The 21951-nt window shown below is 38.9% G+C and overlaps 1 protein-coding gene across 1 annotated transcript in view; it reads left to right on the forward strand.

Moving 5' to 3' along the window:
- PSMD9 (proteasome 26S subunit, non-ATPase 9) overlaps positions 1–7711 on the forward strand; it is a 50314-nt gene extending 42603 nt beyond the window's left edge. Inside the window, exon 6 of the mRNA XM_053701752.1 lies at positions 7431–7711. Within this exon, the coding sequence (XP_053557727.1) occupies positions 7431–7458 (28 nt within the window). The 3' untranslated portion in view covers positions 7459–7711. The remainder of the gene's footprint in view (positions 1–7430) is intronic.
- Positions 7712–21951: the final 14240 nt, after the last annotated feature.

The raw sequence follows: 21951 nt of genomic DNA on the forward strand, positions 1-21951 counted from the left end.
GTCATGTGATCAGGGGGCTGGAAGAAGGTTCCTAGATACAAGGTAATAACAGAGGTAAAAAGTATATTAATATAACTGTTGGTTGTGCAAAACTGGGGAATGGGTAATAAAGGGATTGTCTATCTTTTAAAACAATAACAATTCTATGGTAGACTGTCCCTTTTAAGTCACAGATAATTACGAATACTGATTACAAATTCTGTAACGTACTAAAGCCCCATGTGAGGTGCTCCCTCTAAAATCCCATCTTCTTGTTCCCACTAAGAAACCACTATATTGGACAGTCGTTCTACACAGAGGTTGAGCAAGTACCTTTTACATTTGGCGCTGTCCTCTACACTCTACCACCTGATATATATCTAATTTCTCTCAAATGGAGGCCAGGGATACCTGGAGGGCTCATGGTCCCTAATTAAACAACCGTGTGTGATAGATTTGTAGTAAAAGCAATAAAAAAATAATTTTGATAATACAGTGCTGAGAAAGAATCGTGTGTGAAAGCTACACCTTTAACTCTGCTGCTACACTAGACACAGGCTTAATGGGCCTAGGCTAAAATATGCCCCTACCCACACCACTTACAAGACAAGCTTCCTCTCATTTAGACTATGACTTTATGACTGTGCCGCACGAAATGCGTAAGGACACGCCCCCTTCCTCTGTTGTTTGTTGGTAGTGTGTACAGCGTCTGAAAGTGTAGAATAAACTCCAATTTGCTTTTCAAGACCTGGTGTGCAGCCTTTTTCTTTCTTCTGTTTGCCGGACTGACTATCCTTTGATTACTTGTTGTCCTTTGTCCGTTCCGGAGACTGCTTTTGGAGCTGCGCCGCTCACTTCCTCTTTCCTCTCATTTAGAAGCTATTTAATATGATTGCTTACGTGTCGCTATAAGATGCAACTAACTGTAACCGTGATTGTCTGAATCAGCAGCTTATCTTTATCTTATTTCCATTGTATGAACCTCACAGAGAAGAGAGCACATTTACGTGTGTTGTGTTTTTTTTGCTATCATTGGTAGGTAATTTCCAGAAAAATGACCATTATCTACCAAAAACTATTACTGTCTGAAGTATAGTAGCTCAAAAAACAATTCCTTAAAGGTACAGTCTAGACAAAATTAAACTTTCATGATTCAGGTAGTCAGTGCAGGCAAATTTAAACAACTTTACAATTTACTTTTAGCATCATATTTGCTTTGTTCTTTTGGTATTCTTTGTTAAAAGTTAAACCTATGTAGGCTCATATGCTAAATTTTAAGCCCTTGAAGACCGCCTCTCTCAGTGCATTTTGACAGTTTTTCACAGCTTGACAGTGCTAGTTCATGTGTGTCATATAGATAAAACTGTGCTCACTCTTGTGGAGTTATTTATGAGTCAGCACTGATTGACTAAAATGCAAGTCTGTTAAAAGAACTGGGATAAGGGGGTAGTCTGCAGAGGCTTAGATACAAGGTAATCACAGAGGTAAAAAGTGTATTAATATAACTGTGTTGGTTATGCAAACCTGAGGAGGGTAATAAAGGTATCTTTTTAAACAATACAATTCTGGAGTAGACTGTCCCTTTTTAAAGACAGCATACAGCACACACACAACACCTGTAACATGAAAAATCCCTGTCTTACCCATGACTGAGACAGTGACAACTCTCTTTTTATGCATTCTCTATGGCAGAGCTTTCCAAACTTTTCATGTTGGTGACACACTTTTTAGACCTACATCATTTCGCAACACAGTAATTCAGTTGTACTAGCAAACAGGAGGTTAAACTAACTTGTTTTAAGAGATACAGACACATACATTAATTATATAATAACAAAATGTATTTACAAGTAACTATGTATGTTCAAGAATTAAAAAAAAGTTTAATAACACCAATAGCTACTTACTATTTTAATGGGATGTATGAGGTTGATGGGATGAGCATAGTTTCTGACTATTTAGTGGAATATTAGATAAAGACACTCGCATTTTAGCATCAAGCATTTTTAAGCTTCCACTTCCTATCCATGTATCAAGAGCAGGAACAGCACTACTAGGAGCTAGCTGAAAAAAAAACACTGACTTCAGCTCAGCGTTTAAGCTGCTGCCCTCAGAGACCGACTGACTACTGCCTGTGCTGTAAACACACTGCTGTTCCACTCACTGACTACATGTGCAGTCAGGGCCGTCTTTAATATTGACTGGACCCTGGGCAAAAATTTTCTTGGGCCCCCCCATGCAATTTCGCTCTCCACCCCAGCATTCCAAAAAACCACTAAATCAATTTTTTTTTTTAATTATTAGTCCAGCAGTGGATTATCCACTGCTGAGCTAATCATTTAAAAAAATGAAATAAATTGCAATATGTGAAACTGGACCTAAGCAGTACTAATAAGTAAATAAATATATAAATTCCTCCACTGTGGATTCATTTAATATTCTTTTGAATGTGATTCTGGTGTGAGGTTAGCTGGTTAAAGAGATTTAGGGCAGCAACAGGAGCAAAGCAAGGTAAAGACTGAGGAGGAAGCATGGAGGTGCAGTATAAGTTTACTGACTGGAACAACATAACTACTATGGGAAGCTGTAAAATCTGAGACAGAGAGAAAACATAAAGTATAAAAATAAACCTTACATTAATATGTGAAGTATCAGCATGACACTATACATCAGCCACAGCAGCACATGTCACTTCTTTGCTAGAAACAAGTTCCCTCTCACCCTGCACTAGACAATGCTGCATGGGGAGGGGTGTGTGTGCACTCACTTATTCTTCCCACTGACACCTTTCTACAAAGCACTGTTCCCCTAACAAACTTCAGTTAGTTGATCTTAGGGCCACAGCAGAAAGAGCAGGGCTAAGGGGACCAGCAGACTGGATGCTGTCTGTCCAAGGCTGCATGGATACAGTGTGAGATGAGTCACACAGCCTCAAGACTAAATAGAGCAGTGTATGCAGCTGCACAGATGCTCAAATCCTCATGTACTTGTGGCTCCAGCTTTCTGCTGCATGCGTCTACAGTCAGCCCTACCCAGAAACAATCCCTACCACCAGAGCAGTTACCTGGTAACATTGGTAACCCCAGTAGGACCTTATATGATGCTGTGGGAATGGCTGGATGCCGAGTTAGGACTTTGCATTCAGTGCTGCACAGTGCACATCTAAAACAGCACATGGCAATAGCTTGGCATGTCACATGACACCGGCACAGTCTCGCACAGTTTTTAAAAAACATAAATATAAGCAGAGTACTTTTGACTGAATGTGTGTCCCCCCCATGTCACATCAGCAGTCTGGTATGACCATAAAAAAAAACAAACTGGGCCCTGGGCAGCTGCCCCTTTTGCCCTGTGTTAAAGACGGTCCTGTGTGCAGTCATGAGCCGATTGAGGAGACTACACATGCAGTCAGGAGCCAATGTGCTGCCAATTGGAATAGTTTCAGTTCCCGCTAAGCTTCGCTAATAGGTTAGGATGATCTGTGACCCGCTAGGTAATCAATTACGTGTCAAATACGTGATATGCATAGCAGTCAGACGGAAAGTCGGAAACCAATAAAAAAATGAAAAAAGAATTTGAATTTAAAAAAAAATTTGTGATGAAGCAGGGACACACCTACACATTGCCGCCGACACACTGTGTCGCGACACACAGTTTGGAAAGCATGGCTCTATGGTGATGTTTAGCTTTATTTAAATGCCCTGAGAGACTAAAGTTACTTCAGCTCAAGAGTGTAAAAATGTGAGGAGAGGCTTTAAAGAGGAGGAAAATTAGAGATTGTTCTAGGGTAGTGTTTCTCAACCGCGGTCCTCAAGTACCCCGAACAGGCCAGATTTTCAGAGCACAGGTGAAATAATCAGCTGATGGGTGAGAGCAGGTTAGTAACCATGGCTACTGATCAGCTGATTGGTTCACCTGTGCTCTAGTTCAGCTATAATGAAAATGTGGCCTGTTGGGGGTACTTGAGGACCACGGTTGAGAAACACTGTTCTATAGGGCACTGTTTTTCAAACTTGTCCTCCAGGCCTCCCAAACGGGCCACATTTTGTGGGTATCTGAACTTGAACACAGGTGAAATAATCAACTGATTAGTAAACATGGTTATTTTCATAAACCAAAATGCCTATATTGTGATGGTTGCCAGGGGGCGCTATCAAAATCCAAAACCTATCACTTGGGCATGCCCAAACATATATTCTGTGCTCTACAAGAGAAAAGTGTGCACTAATACAAATAAAAAAAAATAATAATATATATATATATATATATATATATATATATATATATATATATATATATATATATATATATATATATATATATATATATATATATATATATATTTATAGTAAAAAAGTATATAAAAAAATCAATGAATTAAAACAATTAATATGAGCTGAAATAAAAATCTCAAAAGTGATATACACAGATATATGTGGGATATTAAGTATGACTTTCTATATAATAAATGCCAACAATGTGTCTATTATTGACACCAATACCAGTCCATTTTAGGATATCCTTAAGTTGTACTGAAGCCAGCAGACGGCCTTGTGATGTATCTGCTTATGAGGATATGAAGGTGTGTATGCTTCTCATGGCTGCTCTTCTCCTTATTTAGTCCGTGACAAACGATCTTTCTGTGTGAAAAAAACAAACACCGGAGGGCGCCTCCTATTGTGACTCTGATTGACAAGCCAACAGTTAAACAACTATCGCTGTACTCACAAGTATGGCAGCACCAATGTGCTGAATGACGCAGACTGGGATCTCGGTGTCCCAGCTCACTAATCCAGGCGATAGGGCGGTCTTACTCTCAAACTCTCCCCTCCAACTTAGACTCGTGCTTGCAGTAATGAAAATACGTTTATTAAAACAGTTTAAAAACAAGTGTTCTAGGGGTATGTTAATTAAATAATACAATGTTTAGTTGGAGCATTAAAACTATGTTTCTAAGTAACCAGTGGCGTCACTAGGGTTGGTGTCACCCGGTGCGGTAAGTCATGGTGTCACCCCCCCCCAGAAAGCAGACACACACAAAAACACAGGCAAACACACATACAAACACTCAGACACACTTAAAAACATACTCAGATGCACACACAAACACTCGGAAACACACTCAGACACACACACAAAAACACTGAGACACACACATACTAAATATGTAAACTGCACTGCATTAATTAGGAAGCTCATGCCTAGAGCTGCTCCCTGGCTCAGCAGAACATCAAATGAAAGATAAACAGAGCACTCTAAAATAAATCACTGAAGAAAAGGTTTAGGCGCACAACCTATGAAAATTCTGCTCTCTGACTCTGTTCCAAGTCTCAGTGCACAGCCCTGGGCCGCATGTCACTGAGCAGTGAGCACAGATAGGCAGGCAGGTTTAGGCTAGCAGCGCAACTTTGCAAGCCGAACGGCACACCCACAACATTCATAGTGAAATTGGGCAGGGGAGGAGCAAAGTACAAACAAGCAAAAGCAGCCGGGAAAACTATTTGTTGAAATTGCAGCACTGGCTCAAGGGGCAAAAAAATTGTGTGTCTACAACTTCCCCAGTCCCACTAATGTTCACAAATGCCAGCCTCTAATAAAATAATCTATGCATCTCAACATTGTATTTCTTTGAATTTCAATAAAAAAAATTTTTTTGGTGTCACCCCCTCCAGGGTGTCACCCGGGTGCGTCCCGCCCCCCCTAGTGACGCCACTGTAAGTAACTGTATGTAATGCCTTCAAAGTGGTTTAATACAGTTACTCTCATATACAAGGTGAGCTGCGCAGATGATTGGTTGCTACTAGGGCTGGGCGAAATGGGCAAAAACAAAAATCACGATTTTTATTTTTTTTTAAATCGCGATTTTTCTTATAAATTACTATAACAAATACATTTTTAATGAAAAATTAAGGTGTTATAGTAATTTATAAGAAAAATCGCGATTTTTATTTTTTTTTTAAATCGCGATTTTTCTTATAAATTACTATAACACCTTAATTTTTCATTAAAAATGTATTTAACACTACAGAATCCTAATGTACATGTTTCTCAATGTCCAATACACTCTGGGAGCATAAAAATACAAACCACAAAATAGTTAAAAAGCCAGCCAGCTCCCATCTCCTATACCTAACTAAGTATCCTTTTCATCATAGATAGAGAACTAAGCAAATTAAATACCAATCAGCAAGCTCTATCCAGTGAACTTAACAAAAAATGGGCCAGTCTTAGCTTAGATTCCTGCTTTTTCAAATAAAGATATAAAAAAAAAAAAAAAAAATTGATAATAGGACTAAATTAGAAAGTTGCTTTTTAATAGTCAATTTGAGTTTCTTTGTTTCATCTAATATTCTGATGTTTTTTTTTTAAACACATGCTCCTGTGCTGAGCAAACCACTGATTTCTTGTCCCACTTATAAAATAGGCGTGTTACTCTCCAGCAGTAAAACTGAGGCAGTTATCCTTACCAGTCAGTGAGAATTAGGATGCACAGTATTAGTATCAATTTAAAAACAGCTGTCAAGTAACTTATTTGTAGACGAAAAATACTTCTACAAGTCTATAGATGCTCTTTCACATGTATCACAGATTTTTGTTTTTGTTTAGTACAGTCTTCTACATTGTTTGCTAATGCCAATGGCCTCCATGCACACCTACAGGGTTTCACCACAGTAGAGCATTAAAGGGACATTAAACACTAAATACATGCTAGATAGAATGATGCATTCAAAGAAAAGATTAGTCCATGACTAACTTGTAGATGTATTTTTTAAAGTTTCATTAGTTGTTTAAAAAGTGACAAAATAAGTGTAAAGTTTTAGTGTCTATAAAACACTGGGAGCTGCCATGTTGTAACTTGTGTTACCTTCTCTGCTGTGGCCAATTAGGGTCAGTTATAAATAGGTCAATAGAGTGTGCAGCCAATGGCTGTGCTGGATTTAACAGTGTTCTGCACTTCTATTTCTAACAGGAACTGAAAAGCTCACAATTTCAGAATGGAATTACAGGCAAAGAGGACAAAATAAATAATGAAAGTATATTGCAGAGTTGTTTTTATATATAAAATTTATCATTTTATATTACCATCTCAAAGTGTTTAATGTCCCTTTAAGGATTTAACTGTCCCAGTATAAACTCACAGCACACACCTGACAGAATTGTCGTCATGTGAACAACATACCTAACTCTGCTCTTCAGTTTCCCGTTCACCCGTGATGTCACGTGACGGTGTAGTTGTCCTTCTCTGGTTGCTAGTCTTCAGTCAATCCGTATATTTTCAAGGTCTTTATTCGCCATCTTTGAAATTGGAAGCTGACTTTTTTTTGTGCATTTAGCAATATGATACATAAAGAAAAATACCTGATTACCAAATTATATTAGAGGTTTATGCTATTGTTTTCTAATAACACTTGTAGTATTTTTTTGATATTTTTTTATTTATTTTTTTGCAGGTGCAACATCATTCCCTTAAAAAGATGAATGCAATAGTAAATGACATATTCCTGTGAGTTTTGGATTGTTTAGAAAACCTTTTATCCTATTTCCTGGATTAAATTAAATGGAGTGTTTATTTTGCAGAATCTCTGGGATTGGTGGGCACAATACAGTATTGTTCTATGAAGATAGATGGATCTAGCAACAATACTATCTTGCTGTAATCATTCTGTTATTTAAATTAGCTTTTTTCTCCAATTTCCATTTTTGAAATAAAAATATTGTTTTCTTTTCATTACTTGATTCATTCAGTGGATTTTGTATACATTTACATTTTATTTCAGGGGGAAAAGTGTAATAGACTATTCAAAAGAGGTGAAGGGTTCCACAAAATAGGGCCCAGTGTGCAGAATATATGGGATCAGACTTCTAATCTCTTTAACTCCATATTTGCAAAAAGAGATCACGCTTACCCCAGAACAAGCACTGCTCCATTTTCCAGTACATAATACCCTGAAAAACTATACTAAACTAATTGCTACAATCTGTTCTGACACAAGAGTGCGTATAGCTATATATTGGAGGAAAGAACCACCAAGTTTTGACTATATAAAAAAATTAGACTATCATTACCACATGTCCGGCACTACTGTTACTTTCTTGAACACTAAAGTGTGCTTTCTAGAACAATGGTAACCGTACATAATGTTCTATAATGCTAAAAGGAGACTAGAAATAACGAGAGTCGGGACCCATACATAAAATAATTCTTTATCTAATGTATTTATCCTGTAGCACTAGAAATAATTACAATGCTTATTTAATTATACTATTTAAGGCACTCTTATGATGGACATACTCCTAGATAGAGTTGGAATGAAAAGGAGAAGTAAAAAGAAGGCACAGAGACTCAAGTTGATTTATAAAAGCCAGTCATATTTATTACATTTTCATTAGTCATTTCAGTTTCTGATTGTAATTAATTGATATGTTAAGTTCACTAAAACTGAATTTAATGCAGGAAAATGGCCTGATGCTGTACATGTTTTAAAAATGATATCTTCTATGTGCCAAACTATGGCAAATAAGCACAGTCTTTTCAATTAGTATAGGGAAGTGAATCTAACTGAATATTACTTTGGGAGAAATAATTTTTAAATTCAACAACCAATTTGCACTCTAGAGCTGGCATCTTCACTTATCTCACGATTCGATTACGATTATCATCGTAACAATTCGATTCTACGATGCATCACGATTACTGCACTATTTCAGCCCATTTTTTACATTTTTCAGAAAAAAAAATCAAGCAGTCAAAATTTTGAAATCTCTTTTTATTTTATTAGCTCAAAAAAGGACACTTCCTATGGCAAAGTCTGAACACAGCAGACAACAACAGTTTTATAGAACAGTAAATCCTAAATGGCAATTGTTGTATTGGTTTGGAAACAATATTATGGCATCAAACTGTAGTTACAGAGTACGTAGTGTAAAAAGTGCAGTGCTCACAGTGTACTTCTTCAATAAAAGAAAATATTTAAATGTATATATTATATATAGTAAGTAGTACACTATACACTTGTAAAGAAACATGAACAACAAATAAATGTCTAACCTATCTATGTTGGTTTTAATTTAATGTCTTTACTTACTTAGTAATAATAATAATAATAGACATTAAATTAAAACCAAAATAGATAGGTTAAGCTTAAGTTACCACCATAATACCTTATTTCTTATTTGTGTGAAAACTGTCCTCCTCAGAAAACCAAACATAAATCCCTTATATACGGTACAAAATTACAGGTGCACTCCACCGTGCCTTCATGACTGTCAATTTGTGGCAAACAAATCACGTGAATCTGGAACACAACACACAGCACAGAGTGTGCACACAACACACATGTGACATATACAATGAGTTTACACAGTTACACAGTAGTACTAGAGACATTTAAAACAAGTAGCATTGAACTGAACTACTATAACTAATTAACTACAGTTTCTTCTTGATGATTATATTATCTTTATGGGATCACAAATATAATTAGTTAGTTATTAGTTACTGTTAAAGCAGCACTACAGTACACAACTGAACACAGTCAGTGACTGAGTCTGTCACTGAACAGTACACACAGTCACACTGTCACAGTCACACACAAACAAACAAGTTACAATACATAAAAAAGCCCACAGACATCGAGTAAATCATGGTGAAGAAAGGGTGGCATGCCACGCCACTCACCTGAGGTGTGTGTGCTTTATTTTTGTATTGTGCTGTTGTGTGTGTGTGTGTGCACTGTGCTGTGTAGTACTGTCTGTGTCTGTACTTGTCTTGTACACAGTATATTTGTGATCCAATAAAGATTTACTCAAGGTTTACTCAAGGCTTTTCCTTCCCCTAATAATAGTGGTTTGGCTTCAGTCTCACTCTCTGCATACTCATAGATAGTTACTAGATAGAGACATGAGACAGTGGGACACACACACAAACAAAAACATTCAAAGGCACCACAGCCAGTCAGCCACAGTCACACTCATAGAATAGACAGACACACAATGTTACAAACAAAAACATTCAAAGGCAGTTAAGGCACTCAGTCTCACACACACTCACTCTGACTCGTAGAGAGATACATACAAACAACATTCAAACTGGCACTTACTCACAGTCACACTCATAAAGACAGTTAGACACTACAGTACACACAATCACATTGTTATTGTTAACTGGTTGGTTTAGGTTATATTATGTTAACCCCTACAGATCTGCCTTTGAGTAATAGACATTATACAACAGGTAGCATTGAACTACTAGATTAACTAACTTTGATTATCTTTATGGGATCACAAATATATTGTTGTTACACAACACACACACAGTCACACACAGTCAAACAATACCAAAAAAAACACACATCATAAAAAGAGTGAATCATGGTGAAGAAGGGTGACACTGTCACTGACTGACACGCACACATGAGGTGTGTGCAGTTGTGTGTTGTTTCTTTTGTATTGTTTGTGTGTGTGTGTGTGACTGTGACAGTGAGTGACGTGGTCGGTCGTGTCGTGTACTAGTATATTTTGTGATCCAACAAAGATTTACTCAAGGTTTTAAGCTTAATTTTTCAAAAAGCTATAAGCTATAACATTAACAAATATAAAATAACTTAACAATACTGCACTGGGCAGTGGGGCACACAGCACTTTCTTCTGGATGTGCCAAAAAATAATATTAATATAAACCTGAATCACTATATGGAATATGTAGGTTTTTCTGTAAGAACACTAGTTGATCCACATGCTCTGGTTTGAGGGTGCTTCTTTTTGCCGTTACCACATCTCCTGCAGGGAGAAAACCCGCTCTGCAGACACGCTTGTACCTGGGATACACAAGTATCGCTTTGACAAATGAGAGAGGAGGGGAAATATGACCTCATGTACATGCCACCAGTTCAAAGGGTCTTCAGTGAGAGGCAGAGATGGGGCTTTACAATATTTCTCTATTTCCTCTTCAGCCTTGGCATAGGGGGTCTTGGTTTCTATTGTACCTTCAGTGTCAGTGAAAGACTGTCCCAGCAAAGTCATGAGCAGCGATATGGACTTTCTTTTGGGAGGAGAAGGGTTATCCTCCTCGATGGGTGATTCTTCTTCCGGAGTTTATTTTCCCTCAGGCAGTGGCACTTCATCCACGTTTGTCCTCCTAGATGTAACTGTACTAGTACACTCAATCTGTGTTTGAACAAAAGAATAAATAAAGCATTCATTATTACCTCGAGCAGACAGCCAGCCAGCTAATGCTATGTGTGTGCTCAGAGAGACAGTAATGCATAAATAAATGCATGCAACAGATCACATCTAGGAGTGGACGGAGGAGGAGGAAAGTTGACTGACTGTGGCGTTTTCGAACTGTCTTATCTAACTAAACCTTGTACTCATTAAACTAGCTACTAAGCAAGCTACTGCTAGCTAAGCCTATTTTGTTATGGATGGTATGTTTTATGTTTGTTTTCAATTTATACATTTTTCTAGAAACATGATGCAATTAAAATTACCTCCAAGGATGCAGCCTCCTCAGTCACTCCTCTGTATATCTCCAATCTCTCCTCCTCTGTGAGAATAAAAGGCAGTCCCTTAAAACGAGGATCCAGGGCAGAGGCTGTATAAAGTATCTTCTTCTCTGCCTCACTGCTGTACCTCTTCAGGAGATCTGTTTTGATGGCATTCTTGATCTCATGGATCATGGGTGTGTCTCCCATGGTGTCTGTCATGTTCTGGAGCAGTTGTGCATTTAGAGGGGCAATGAGAGAAGTTGGATTGCGCTCTTCTGACATCAGTGTGGTTGCATCTTTCATTGGCTTTAATGCACTCACAGCATCCTCTGCATTTGACACATCTTTTTCTGACTTCTGGAGACAACAATGTGGCACAGATTGCAGGTTGCTGTTCTAGGAACCTCTCGACCATGTCATATGAGCTGTTCCACCTTGTTGTCACATCAGTTATCAGCTTATGATTCTTAATTCTTGATATTCGTCGCACTCTGCCTAAAAGCCTGGAGAGCGTGGCCACTTTCAGCGCCCGCTGGGATGCGAGATTCAGTGTATGGGCGAAGCATTTTACATGAGGGAATTTTCCAACTTGAGCAGCAACAATCAAGTTTGACGCATTGTCGGTCACAAGCACTACAGATTTATCGGACAGCTGCCATTCTTCCACGACACGAGACAGTAGCTCCGCCAGATGAGAACCCGTGTGAGACTCATAAACTGCTCTCGTTTGCAGCACATGCGACAAGATCTGCCAGTCCTTGCTAACGTAATGTGCAGTTACTGTTACATAAGACTCCGTCGTGACTGAAGTCCATGAATCACACGTTATTGCGACTCGACTGGCTTGGCTCATTGATGCAATTACCTGAGCTTTTGTTTCGTGGTAGAGTGCAGGTATAACGTTTTCTGTAAAGTGATTGCGTGACGGGATCTTATAACGTGGCTCTAGAGTCTTCAACAGGTTGCGAAATCCAAGGTTTTCCACAACAGAGTAAGTCCGTAGGTCCTTCGCTATGAAACTTGCCACAGCTTTGGTTATTCTCTTCCCTTTTTCAGAGTTGGGCGGCAAAGTTGACAGCATTGCATCAATTCTTGGCTGATGAGCTTCAGCTAGTCTTGTTATTTCCTTGGCAGTGGCACTGGCGGCAGCGGCAGGGGTTAGCATCTCAGAGTGAAAACGTCTAACGTGATTTCTCAAGTTAGTAGTATTCCCTAGGTATTTCATTTTTGTGTGACAGGCTTTACAAACCGCGTGTGTCTTGTCCAATTCGTGCTTTCCAGTATGTTCATAAAATCCAAAATGTGCCCAGATGCTTGCTTTTAAAATGCTAGGTGCATTTTTATCTCTCTATCTTTTTTGTCTCCCTCTGTCATTTTAGCATGACATGTACATATGTGACGGATGATGTTGTTGTCAACGTCGAACTCTGTCAGTGTTAAAAAAAAAATGTAAAATCAACAAGTACTAGTAACTTCAACTACTTGCCATACATTTTGCCAACATAATTTTTAAAACAAATTGCATTGCAGCCAGGGGACATCACTCACTGACACTGTAAGTTACTGTAATATATTACACACTTAAAGGTGCAATGAAACCCAAAGATTTACTTTCATGATTCAGATAGAGAATACAATTTTAAATAAACATCATAACTAACTTCTATTATTTAATTTGCTTCATACTTCTCAGATATCGTTTGTTGATGACATATTAGCAATGCATTGCACACACATTAGTGCACGACACAAGGAGGAGGCTATGCATTTCAACAAAGGATAAGCAAATTATATAATAGGGAAAGTTGTTTAAAATTGTATGCACTTTCTTGAATCACAAAATGGGTTTTATGGCCTTTAGTTTAGTATGTTTAAAAATGCAGCTTTTAGCCTTGTTAAGTTTTGTTAACTTATAAAATAAAAACAGGGATTGGGTTCTTCGGATTGGCATCTTTTAAGAGAGCACTCAGAGTCAGCAGCACATGCATTTGCAATTGCATATTAAATTGCATATATAAAATTTATTATATTAAATAAATAAATACTATTATATATAAAAAGTGTATATTATTAAAATATTTGAACTTCAGACCACACCAGGCATCCATGTGAAAAACATGTAGATAATATAGATAGATACAGATTAGACTAATAGACATTAGACAATAATAGTATACTATATTTATAATACATTTTATATATGCAATATTCAACAATGCAGCAATTATGCAGCAGCCTGAGCCTCAGTCAGCAGTAGTAGTAGTACATACATACTACGTTAAGTAAATAATTTATTGTACCCCGGTTATTGATTGTGCTCTTTCAGTAACTCTTTCAGTAAGCTAATAATTATTACAAGGCTATAGTATATAGGCATTAGGCAAGTATTTAATTGTACCCCTTATTGTGTAATAATGTGTACCCCTTATTGATTTGCTCTTTCAGTAAGCTAATAATTAGTTTACTAGGCTATGGCAAGTAGGCACTAGGTTTGGCATGGCATTGGCAATGACATTGGCAAAATGTACGACGTTTTGGTAACTAAGCAGTTATTAGTTTCTAATTCTCACCATAGGTCTCCTCCTCTGTCTCCCACAAAATAAAAATGAGCCTGCTGTGTAGCTGTATACCGCTGTGTATACTCGGAGTCGGAATCGTCATCACATTCACCATCGTCAATCTCAGGCAACACACTCCTGCTTTGCTCCTACTGCGTAACTTCGGCACTTCCAGAGACCGCCCATGGAGCGCCCATGTTGCTTTATTGGGTGACGTGACGTCAGTGACATCAAAACGCTGTACTGCGCACTTTCTGTTACTTGTCCTGGAGGCTGGTCACGTGGGTAACGTTAATCGATTCTCGCGCCTCACCGCATCGATGCAGAATCGTTTCATGCCGCATCGCGATGCATTGTCAAAACGATTATTTTTGACAGGCCTATTGCACTCCTGACGTAAATTAGAGCAATGAACCTAGAACAGGCTATGTATTTCAATAATGCCATAGTCCATTTTTAGTGTCCTTTTAAAACACACCCAACACGGCTTATTCCACCTTATTAGGAGCAAATCTTATGCACTTCCATTTCTGAATGCAAGCACTTAGTAACACAAACGCTTCAATTGGAAAACCTTATTATGTTAAAGCAGACAAACTAGAATTTTTTACTAAACATAGAATTCTATTGTAATGGTTTGTGCATCTGAAAAAGCTGGCTGTGCTCATTGAACTCTACAGTTTTATAATTGGCATGTGGATACCTAAGTATTTAGGTTGTGTTTATATAGAAAGAAAACATTAGCAGGTCTGCTCTACCTGCAGGCTCAGCTTATTTTTATGGGCATGCATTTGAGAACAACGGGTGATGGCTTTTAATGAGCAAAAATGTAAATTTCAAATAAAAAATAAACATGAAGAAACCATTTCATAATTTAATACTCTGCAGTACATATAACAAGACATTTGGAACACATTACAGGAAAATATATAGTGCAATGTCCCTTTTACAAGGTAATGCATCCCTTTTGAAGTTTTGCATTCAAGCCAGGGTTGTGCAAACTTATTAAAATGAAGGATCATATTGAAACAGAAACAGGACAACCCAGACACATGTTTGTTAGAACCTCACAAAGAAAATATGTAAAACTTGTTAACATTAAACTTTTAATGCCGTTATGCCGTTCTATTCCGTCATAATTACACTGTGCTTTAAAGCCGTTATGACGGAATAGAACGTCATAGCAAACGGCTGTCCTGAAGCCTTCTGTGCTTCCAGGATTTGATCGCGGTCTGGAGCGCATTCCTAGGGTTGTAGGGATGCCCCCCAGACGTGATCCAATAATTGAAATCACGCGATCATTCTGATTTTCCGATGTAGACACTTTAACCCTGTCGCGAAAGGGTTAAAGGCAGCCATTAGATACAAGTTGTTGTTTATACATGTGGAGTTAAAGAAAGTTATTAGGGTAGCCTTGGTTAATTAATAACCATTTATTTAACAGGCATTTAAACAACCAGACATATATTTCTATCTAATCTCCATGTAATAACTAAATATATATATATATATATATATATATATATATATATATATATATATATATATATATATATATATATATATATATATATATATATATATATAATTACTGTAATGGGAAGGGTAACTTCCCAAAGCAGGAACAGAACCCAGTGGCAGAGAACAATAAATAGACAAGTCCAAGGCGTCACAACAGGCAAGGATTGAAGCAGAGATCAAAGTCAGGAGAATCCAAGGTCAGGGCAGGCAGCAAAGATGCAACGTCAAAAGCCAGGGAAATCCAGAATACAAGGTAGGGAAACAGGATAATTGCTAAGTCTCTGTGACTCAGCCAGCAGAATAACTCAGCAATGAGTGAGAGGGCTGTCCAGGCTTTATACCCTGCAAGGGCCAGTAATGCCCTCGTTGCTCAGGTAACGCAGGTGCAGCAGTCACCTGAGCACCTATGGGAGACAAGGGTGTAAACACAGAACACTTCCCCTGTCAGGAGCGGGGAATGTGTTGTGCACGTCTGCCGCGGGTACCCGCAAATTTGCGCTCGCGCACCAGCGCAGACACCCGCAAATTTGTGCACCCGCGCAGACACCCATGAATTTGCATGCATGCGCAGACACCCGCAAATTTGCGTGCACGCGCAGCCGTGCAAACACTCGTGAAGACCCTGACAGTTGCGGGGGGGGGGGTGCCATGACCACACACTCTGAACCCCTATCGGCGCCCAGGTAAGGGGTACCCCTGGTACCACGACAATTACACAATAATATTCACAGCTACAAGTAAACTACATATTTCTCTGATGAAGCTATACAAAAATTCCTATCTTGACAAGAGTGGTGAATTTATATATTTAGGTCTACTTAGGGTGCCTTGCAGAAAACGACCTGGAGTGTTGTTTTTTTTTGCAATAACTTACAGCAGTCTCTCCTAAATCATAGTCAAAAAGCAATTGTGTGTAAAAATGAAAATTGAAAAATTATCACCATACACTTTCTCCAATTTCTTTGGCTAAAAAACGGTTGCTTCAAAGGCATCAATGCACACCATATACAATATCTTGGGGTGTCAACATTTCAAAAATAAACACTTTCATGGTAAAAAATAAAACTGGGGTATGTGATAGGCTCCAAACTAATGATAGGCCTATCAGAAGAAATACTCTCACTTTTAATAACTAAAAAAACAAGTCATAAAATTGTAACAGAACCTTCCCGAAATCCTGGCAAACCTATGCATGGGGGCCTAGGTGTACTCAGGGTGCCTTGCAGAAAAGGTTTTTGCAATAACTTACAACAGTCTCTCCTAAACCATAGTCAAAAAGCAATGTGTGTGTAAAAATTAAAATTGAAAACTTACCACAATACACTTTCTCCAATTTTTTTTATTTCTCTTGTAGTGTATCCAGTCCACGGATCATCCATTACTTATGGGATATTCTCCTTCCCAACAGGAAGTTGCAAGAGATCACCCATAGCAGAGTTGCTATATAGCCCCTCCCCTAACTGCCATATCCAGTCATTCTCTTGCAAGTCTCAACATAGAAGGAGGTCCGCGAGAGGAGTGGTGTTTTATACTTAATTTATTTCTTCAATCAAAAGTTTGTTATTTTTAAATGGCACCGGAGTGTGCTGTTTTTCTCTCAGGCAGTATTTGGAAGAAGAATCTGCCTGCGTTTTTCTATGATCTTAGCAGAAGTAACTAAGATCCACTGGCTGTTTTCTCACACATTCTGAGGAGTGAGGTAAACTTCAGATGGGGGACAGCGTGCGGGTTTTCCTGCAAATGAGGTGTGTGCAGTAAAATATTTTTCTGAAAAATTACCACCATACACTTTCTCCAATTTCTTTGGCTAAAACGGTTGCTTCAAAGGCATCAATGCACACCATATACAATATCTTGGGGTGTCAACATTTCAAAAATAAACACTTTCATGGTAAAAAATAAAACTGGGTTATGTGATAGGCTCCAAACTAATGATAGGCCTATCAGAAGAAATACTCTCACTTTTAATAACTAAAAAACAAGTCCTAAAATTGTAACAGAACCTTCCCGAAATCCTGGCAAACCTATGCATGGGGGCCTAGGTGTACTCAGGGTGCCTTGCAGAAAAGTTTTTTGCAATAACTTACAACAGTCTCTCCTAAACCATAGTCAAAAAGCAATGTGTGTGTAAAAATTAAAATTGAAAACTTACCACAATACACTTTCTCCAATGTGTGAGAAAACTGGCTGTTTTCTCACACATTCTGAGGAGTGAGGTAAACTTCAGATGGGGGACAGCGTGCAGGTTTTCCTGCAAATGAGGTATGTGCAGTAAAATATTTTTCTAAGGAATGGAATTGACTAAGAAAATGCTGCTATTACCAAGTTAATGTAAGTAAAGCCTTAATGCAGTGAAAGCGACTGTTAGCAGGCTTATTAATGTATGTGCAGTAAAACTATTTTCTAAGGAATGGTATTGACTAAGAAAATGTTGCTGTTATCAAATTAATATAAGTAAAGCCTTAATGCAGTGAAAGCGACTGTTAGCAGGCTTATTAATGTATGTGCAGTAAAGTAATTTTCTAAGGAATGGAATTGACTATGAAAATGCTGCTGATACTGAAATAATCTAATTTAAGCCTTAATACAGGGAAAGCAAGACAGGCTTATTAATAGAAATACATACTCTTTAAAAGAAGGTTGTTTTAAAAAACGTTTGCTGGCATGTTTAATCGTTTTTTTGAGGTACATTGGTGATAAGGTTTATTGGGGCATAATTTTTCCACATGGCTGGCTTAATTTCTGCATAGCAACAGTTAACTGAGGTTTCCCACTGTTGTAATATGAGTGGGAGGGATCTAATTTAGAGCTTTTTTGCACAGTTAAATTTACAAAATGAATCATCCAGATTCCCTCAGCAGTCCTTTGAATACTACAGGACATCTCTAAAGGGCTAAAAAGACTTCCAAAATCGTTTATAGGGAAGGTAATCCACAGCTCAGCTGTGGCAGTTTTGTTGTACCTGTTAAAAAAACGTCTATGTCGTTTTTTTGATCTGTTTTTTGCATTAAGGGGTTAATCATCCATTTGCAAGTGGGTGCAATGCTCTGTGAACTTATTACATATACTGTAAAAATTTCGTTTGATTTACTGCCTTTTTACAATGTTTTTCAAATGCTGACAAAAAAATTTTCTCTTAAAGACACAGTAACGTTTTTTATATTTGCTTGTTAACTTGATTTAAAGTGTTTTCCAAGCTTACTAGTCTCATTATTAGTCTGTTCTAACATGTCTGACATAGAGGAAGCTCTGTGTTGATTATATTTAAAAGCCATGGTGGAACCCCATTTTAGAATGTGTACCAGATGTACTGATTTCATGTTAAACAATAAAGATAATTTTTTTGTCTTTAATAACATTATCACCAGAGGATTCTGCCGAGGGGGAAGTTATGCCGACTAACTCTCCCCACGTGTCAGACCCTTTGACTCCCGCTTTAGGGACTCACGCTCAAATGGCGCCAAGTGGTTCAAGGGCGCCCATAGCGTTTATTTTATCAGAGGTTTCTGTCGAGGGGGAAGTTATGCCGTCTAACTCTCCCCACGTGTCAGACTCTTCGACTCCCGCTCCAGGGATTCACGCTCAAATGGCGCCTAGTACATCAAGGGCGCTTATAGCGTTTACTTTACAAGACATGGCGAAGGTTATGAATAATACTCTGGAAGCGGTATTAGTCAGACTACCTGAAATTAAAGGAAAGCGAGATAGCTCTGGGGATAGATACAGAGCATACAGATGCGTCAAGAACCATGTCTGTTACTGCCTCACTATATGCAGTGGGTCATATTTGTGATTCAGGGGAGATGATTTAACCTGATTCCGATATTTCTATATTTAAAATTTATGCTTAAGATCCTCCACTTGTTGCTCAGGGAGGTTTTAGCAGCTCTGAATGACTGGTTTACAATTACAGTGCTAGAAATTGTGTAGACTGAATAGATACTATACAGTGCCGGTGTGTACTGATGTTTCTTTCAATACCTAAAGAGGTTTACAGAAATTATTAATAAGGAATGGGATAGACCAGGTGTGTCGTTCTCTTCCCCTCCTATTTTTAGAAAACTGTTTCTAACAGATGCCACCACACGGGAACTTATGGCAGACGGTCCCTAAGGTGGAGAGAAGAGTTTCTACTCTAGCTAAGCGTATCACTAGCCCTGTCGAGGACAGTTGTGCTTTTTTAGAAAATGTTTATTCAACAAGGTTTTATCCTGTAGCCCCTTGCATGCATTGCTTTTGTCACTGCTGCTGCGGCGTTCTGGTTTGAGTCTCTGGTTGAGGCTTTACAGGTAGCGACTCCATTGAATGAATACTTGACAAGCTTAGAGCACTTAAGCTAGCCAATTCCTTTTTTTTCTGATGCCTTGTTTTCTTTTGACTAAACTAACGGCTAAGAATTCTGCTTTTACTATGCTGGCGCGCACAGCGCTAGGGCTTATATTATGGTCAGCTGTCGTGACTTTAATAAATAAGCTACTTAACTCCCTTTCAAGGGGCAGACCCTATTTGGGCCTGGTTTGAAGGAGATTATTACTAATATCACTGGAGGAAAAGGTAATGCCCTTCCTCAGGAACAAAAAAGTTTAATTTTCGAAACTCCAGGACGGTCTGGTGATAACCAGACCTGGAACAAAGATAAGCAGGCCAAGGAGCCTGCTGCTACCTCTAAGACAGCAGGTAGAACGGCTCCCTATCCGGTAACGGACCCTGTAGGGGGCAGACTTTCATCTTTCGCCCAGGCGTGGACGTGAGAGAGAGGCCCAGGATCCCTGGGCATTGGAAATTATATCCCAGAGATATCTTCTGGATTTCAAAACTTCCCCCAAAGAAGGGGAGATTTCACCTTTCACAGTTATCTGCAAACCAGATAAAGAAAGAGGCATTCTTACACTGTGTACGAGACCCATCCAGTTCCAGGGGAGGAACAGGGATAGAGTTTTTACTCAAATCTGTTTGTGGTTCCCAAGGAGAGGGAACCTTCAAATCTATTTTCGATTTAAAGATCTTAAACAGATTCCTCAGAATTCCATCATTTAAGTTGGAAACTATTCGTTCCATCTTAACTATGATCCAGGAGAGTCACTAGAGGGCTACAATGGATTTGAAGGATGCTTATCCTCACATTACGATGCAGAAAGATTACCATCGGTTTTTCAGGTTGCCTTTTTAAACAGGCATTACCAGTTTTGTAGTTCTTTCCTTTAGGGTTAACTACAGCCCCAAGAATCTTTATAGAGGTTCTGGGGTCGCTTTGGCGGTTCTTAGGCCGCGGGGCATAGAAGTGGCCCCTTATTTAGACGACATCCTGATACAGGCGTCAAACATCCAAGTTGCCAAGTCTCATACGGACGTAGTACTGGCATTTCTGAGATCGCAGGGGTTTAAAAGTGAACAGGAAGAGTTCTCTATCCCCAATCTCAAGGGTTTCCCTCCTAGGGATTCTGATAGATTTTGTAGAAATGAAAATTTACCTGACGGAGTCCAGGTTGTCAAAGTTTCTAAATTTCTGTTGTGATCTTCATCCATCCGCGCCCTTTGGTGGCTCAGTATATGAATGTAATTGGCTTAATGGTAGTGGCAAGGGACATAGTACCGTTTGCACGCCTTCATTTCAGACCGCTGCAACTATGCAGACTCAGTCAGAGGAACGGGGATTACACAGATTCTCCTGTTAAATCTGGACCAAGAGAACAGAGATTCTCTTCTCTGGGGACTATCTCGGGTCCATCTGTCCAAGGGTATGACTTTCCGCAGGTCAGATGGGACAATTGTTACAACAGATGCAAGCCTTTTAGGTTGGGATACAGTCTGGAACTCCCTGAAGGCTCAGGGATAGTGGACTCAGGAGGACACCCTCCTGCTAAGGTATATTCTGGAACTGGGAGCGGTATTCCATGCTCTTCAGACTTGGCCTCAGTTAGCAACTCTGAGGTACATCATTTTTCAGTCGGACAATATCACGACTGTGGCTTACATCATCCATCAAGGGGGAACATAGTTTCCTAGTGATGTTAGCAGTCTTAAAATAACTCTCTGGACAGAGACTCTCTCTTGTCTGTCAGCTATCCATATCCCAGGTGTTGAGAACTGGGAGGCGGATTTTCTAAGTTGTCAGACTTTTCATCTGGAGGAGTGAGATTCCCTCCGGAGGTGTTTACACAAGATCAAGCAGGAGAGTGCTTTGGTGTTTTTGGCAGCGCCTGCGTGGCCACACAGGACCTGGTATACAGATCTAGTGGACATGTCATCCTTTCCACCACGGTCTCTGTTTATGAGACAGGACCCTCTACCTCAGGGTCTTTTCAACCATCTAAATATAACTAATCTGAGATGGACTGCCTGGAGACTGAACGCTTGATGTTATCAAAGCATGACTTCTCCGAGTCAGTCATTGATACCTTAATACA

Source organism: Bombina bombina, chromosome 2, assembly GCF_027579735.1.
Source record: "Bombina bombina isolate aBomBom1 chromosome 2, aBomBom1.pri, whole genome shotgun sequence".
Classification (NCBI taxonomy): domain Eukaryota; kingdom Metazoa; phylum Chordata; class Amphibia; order Anura; family Bombinatoridae; genus Bombina; species Bombina bombina.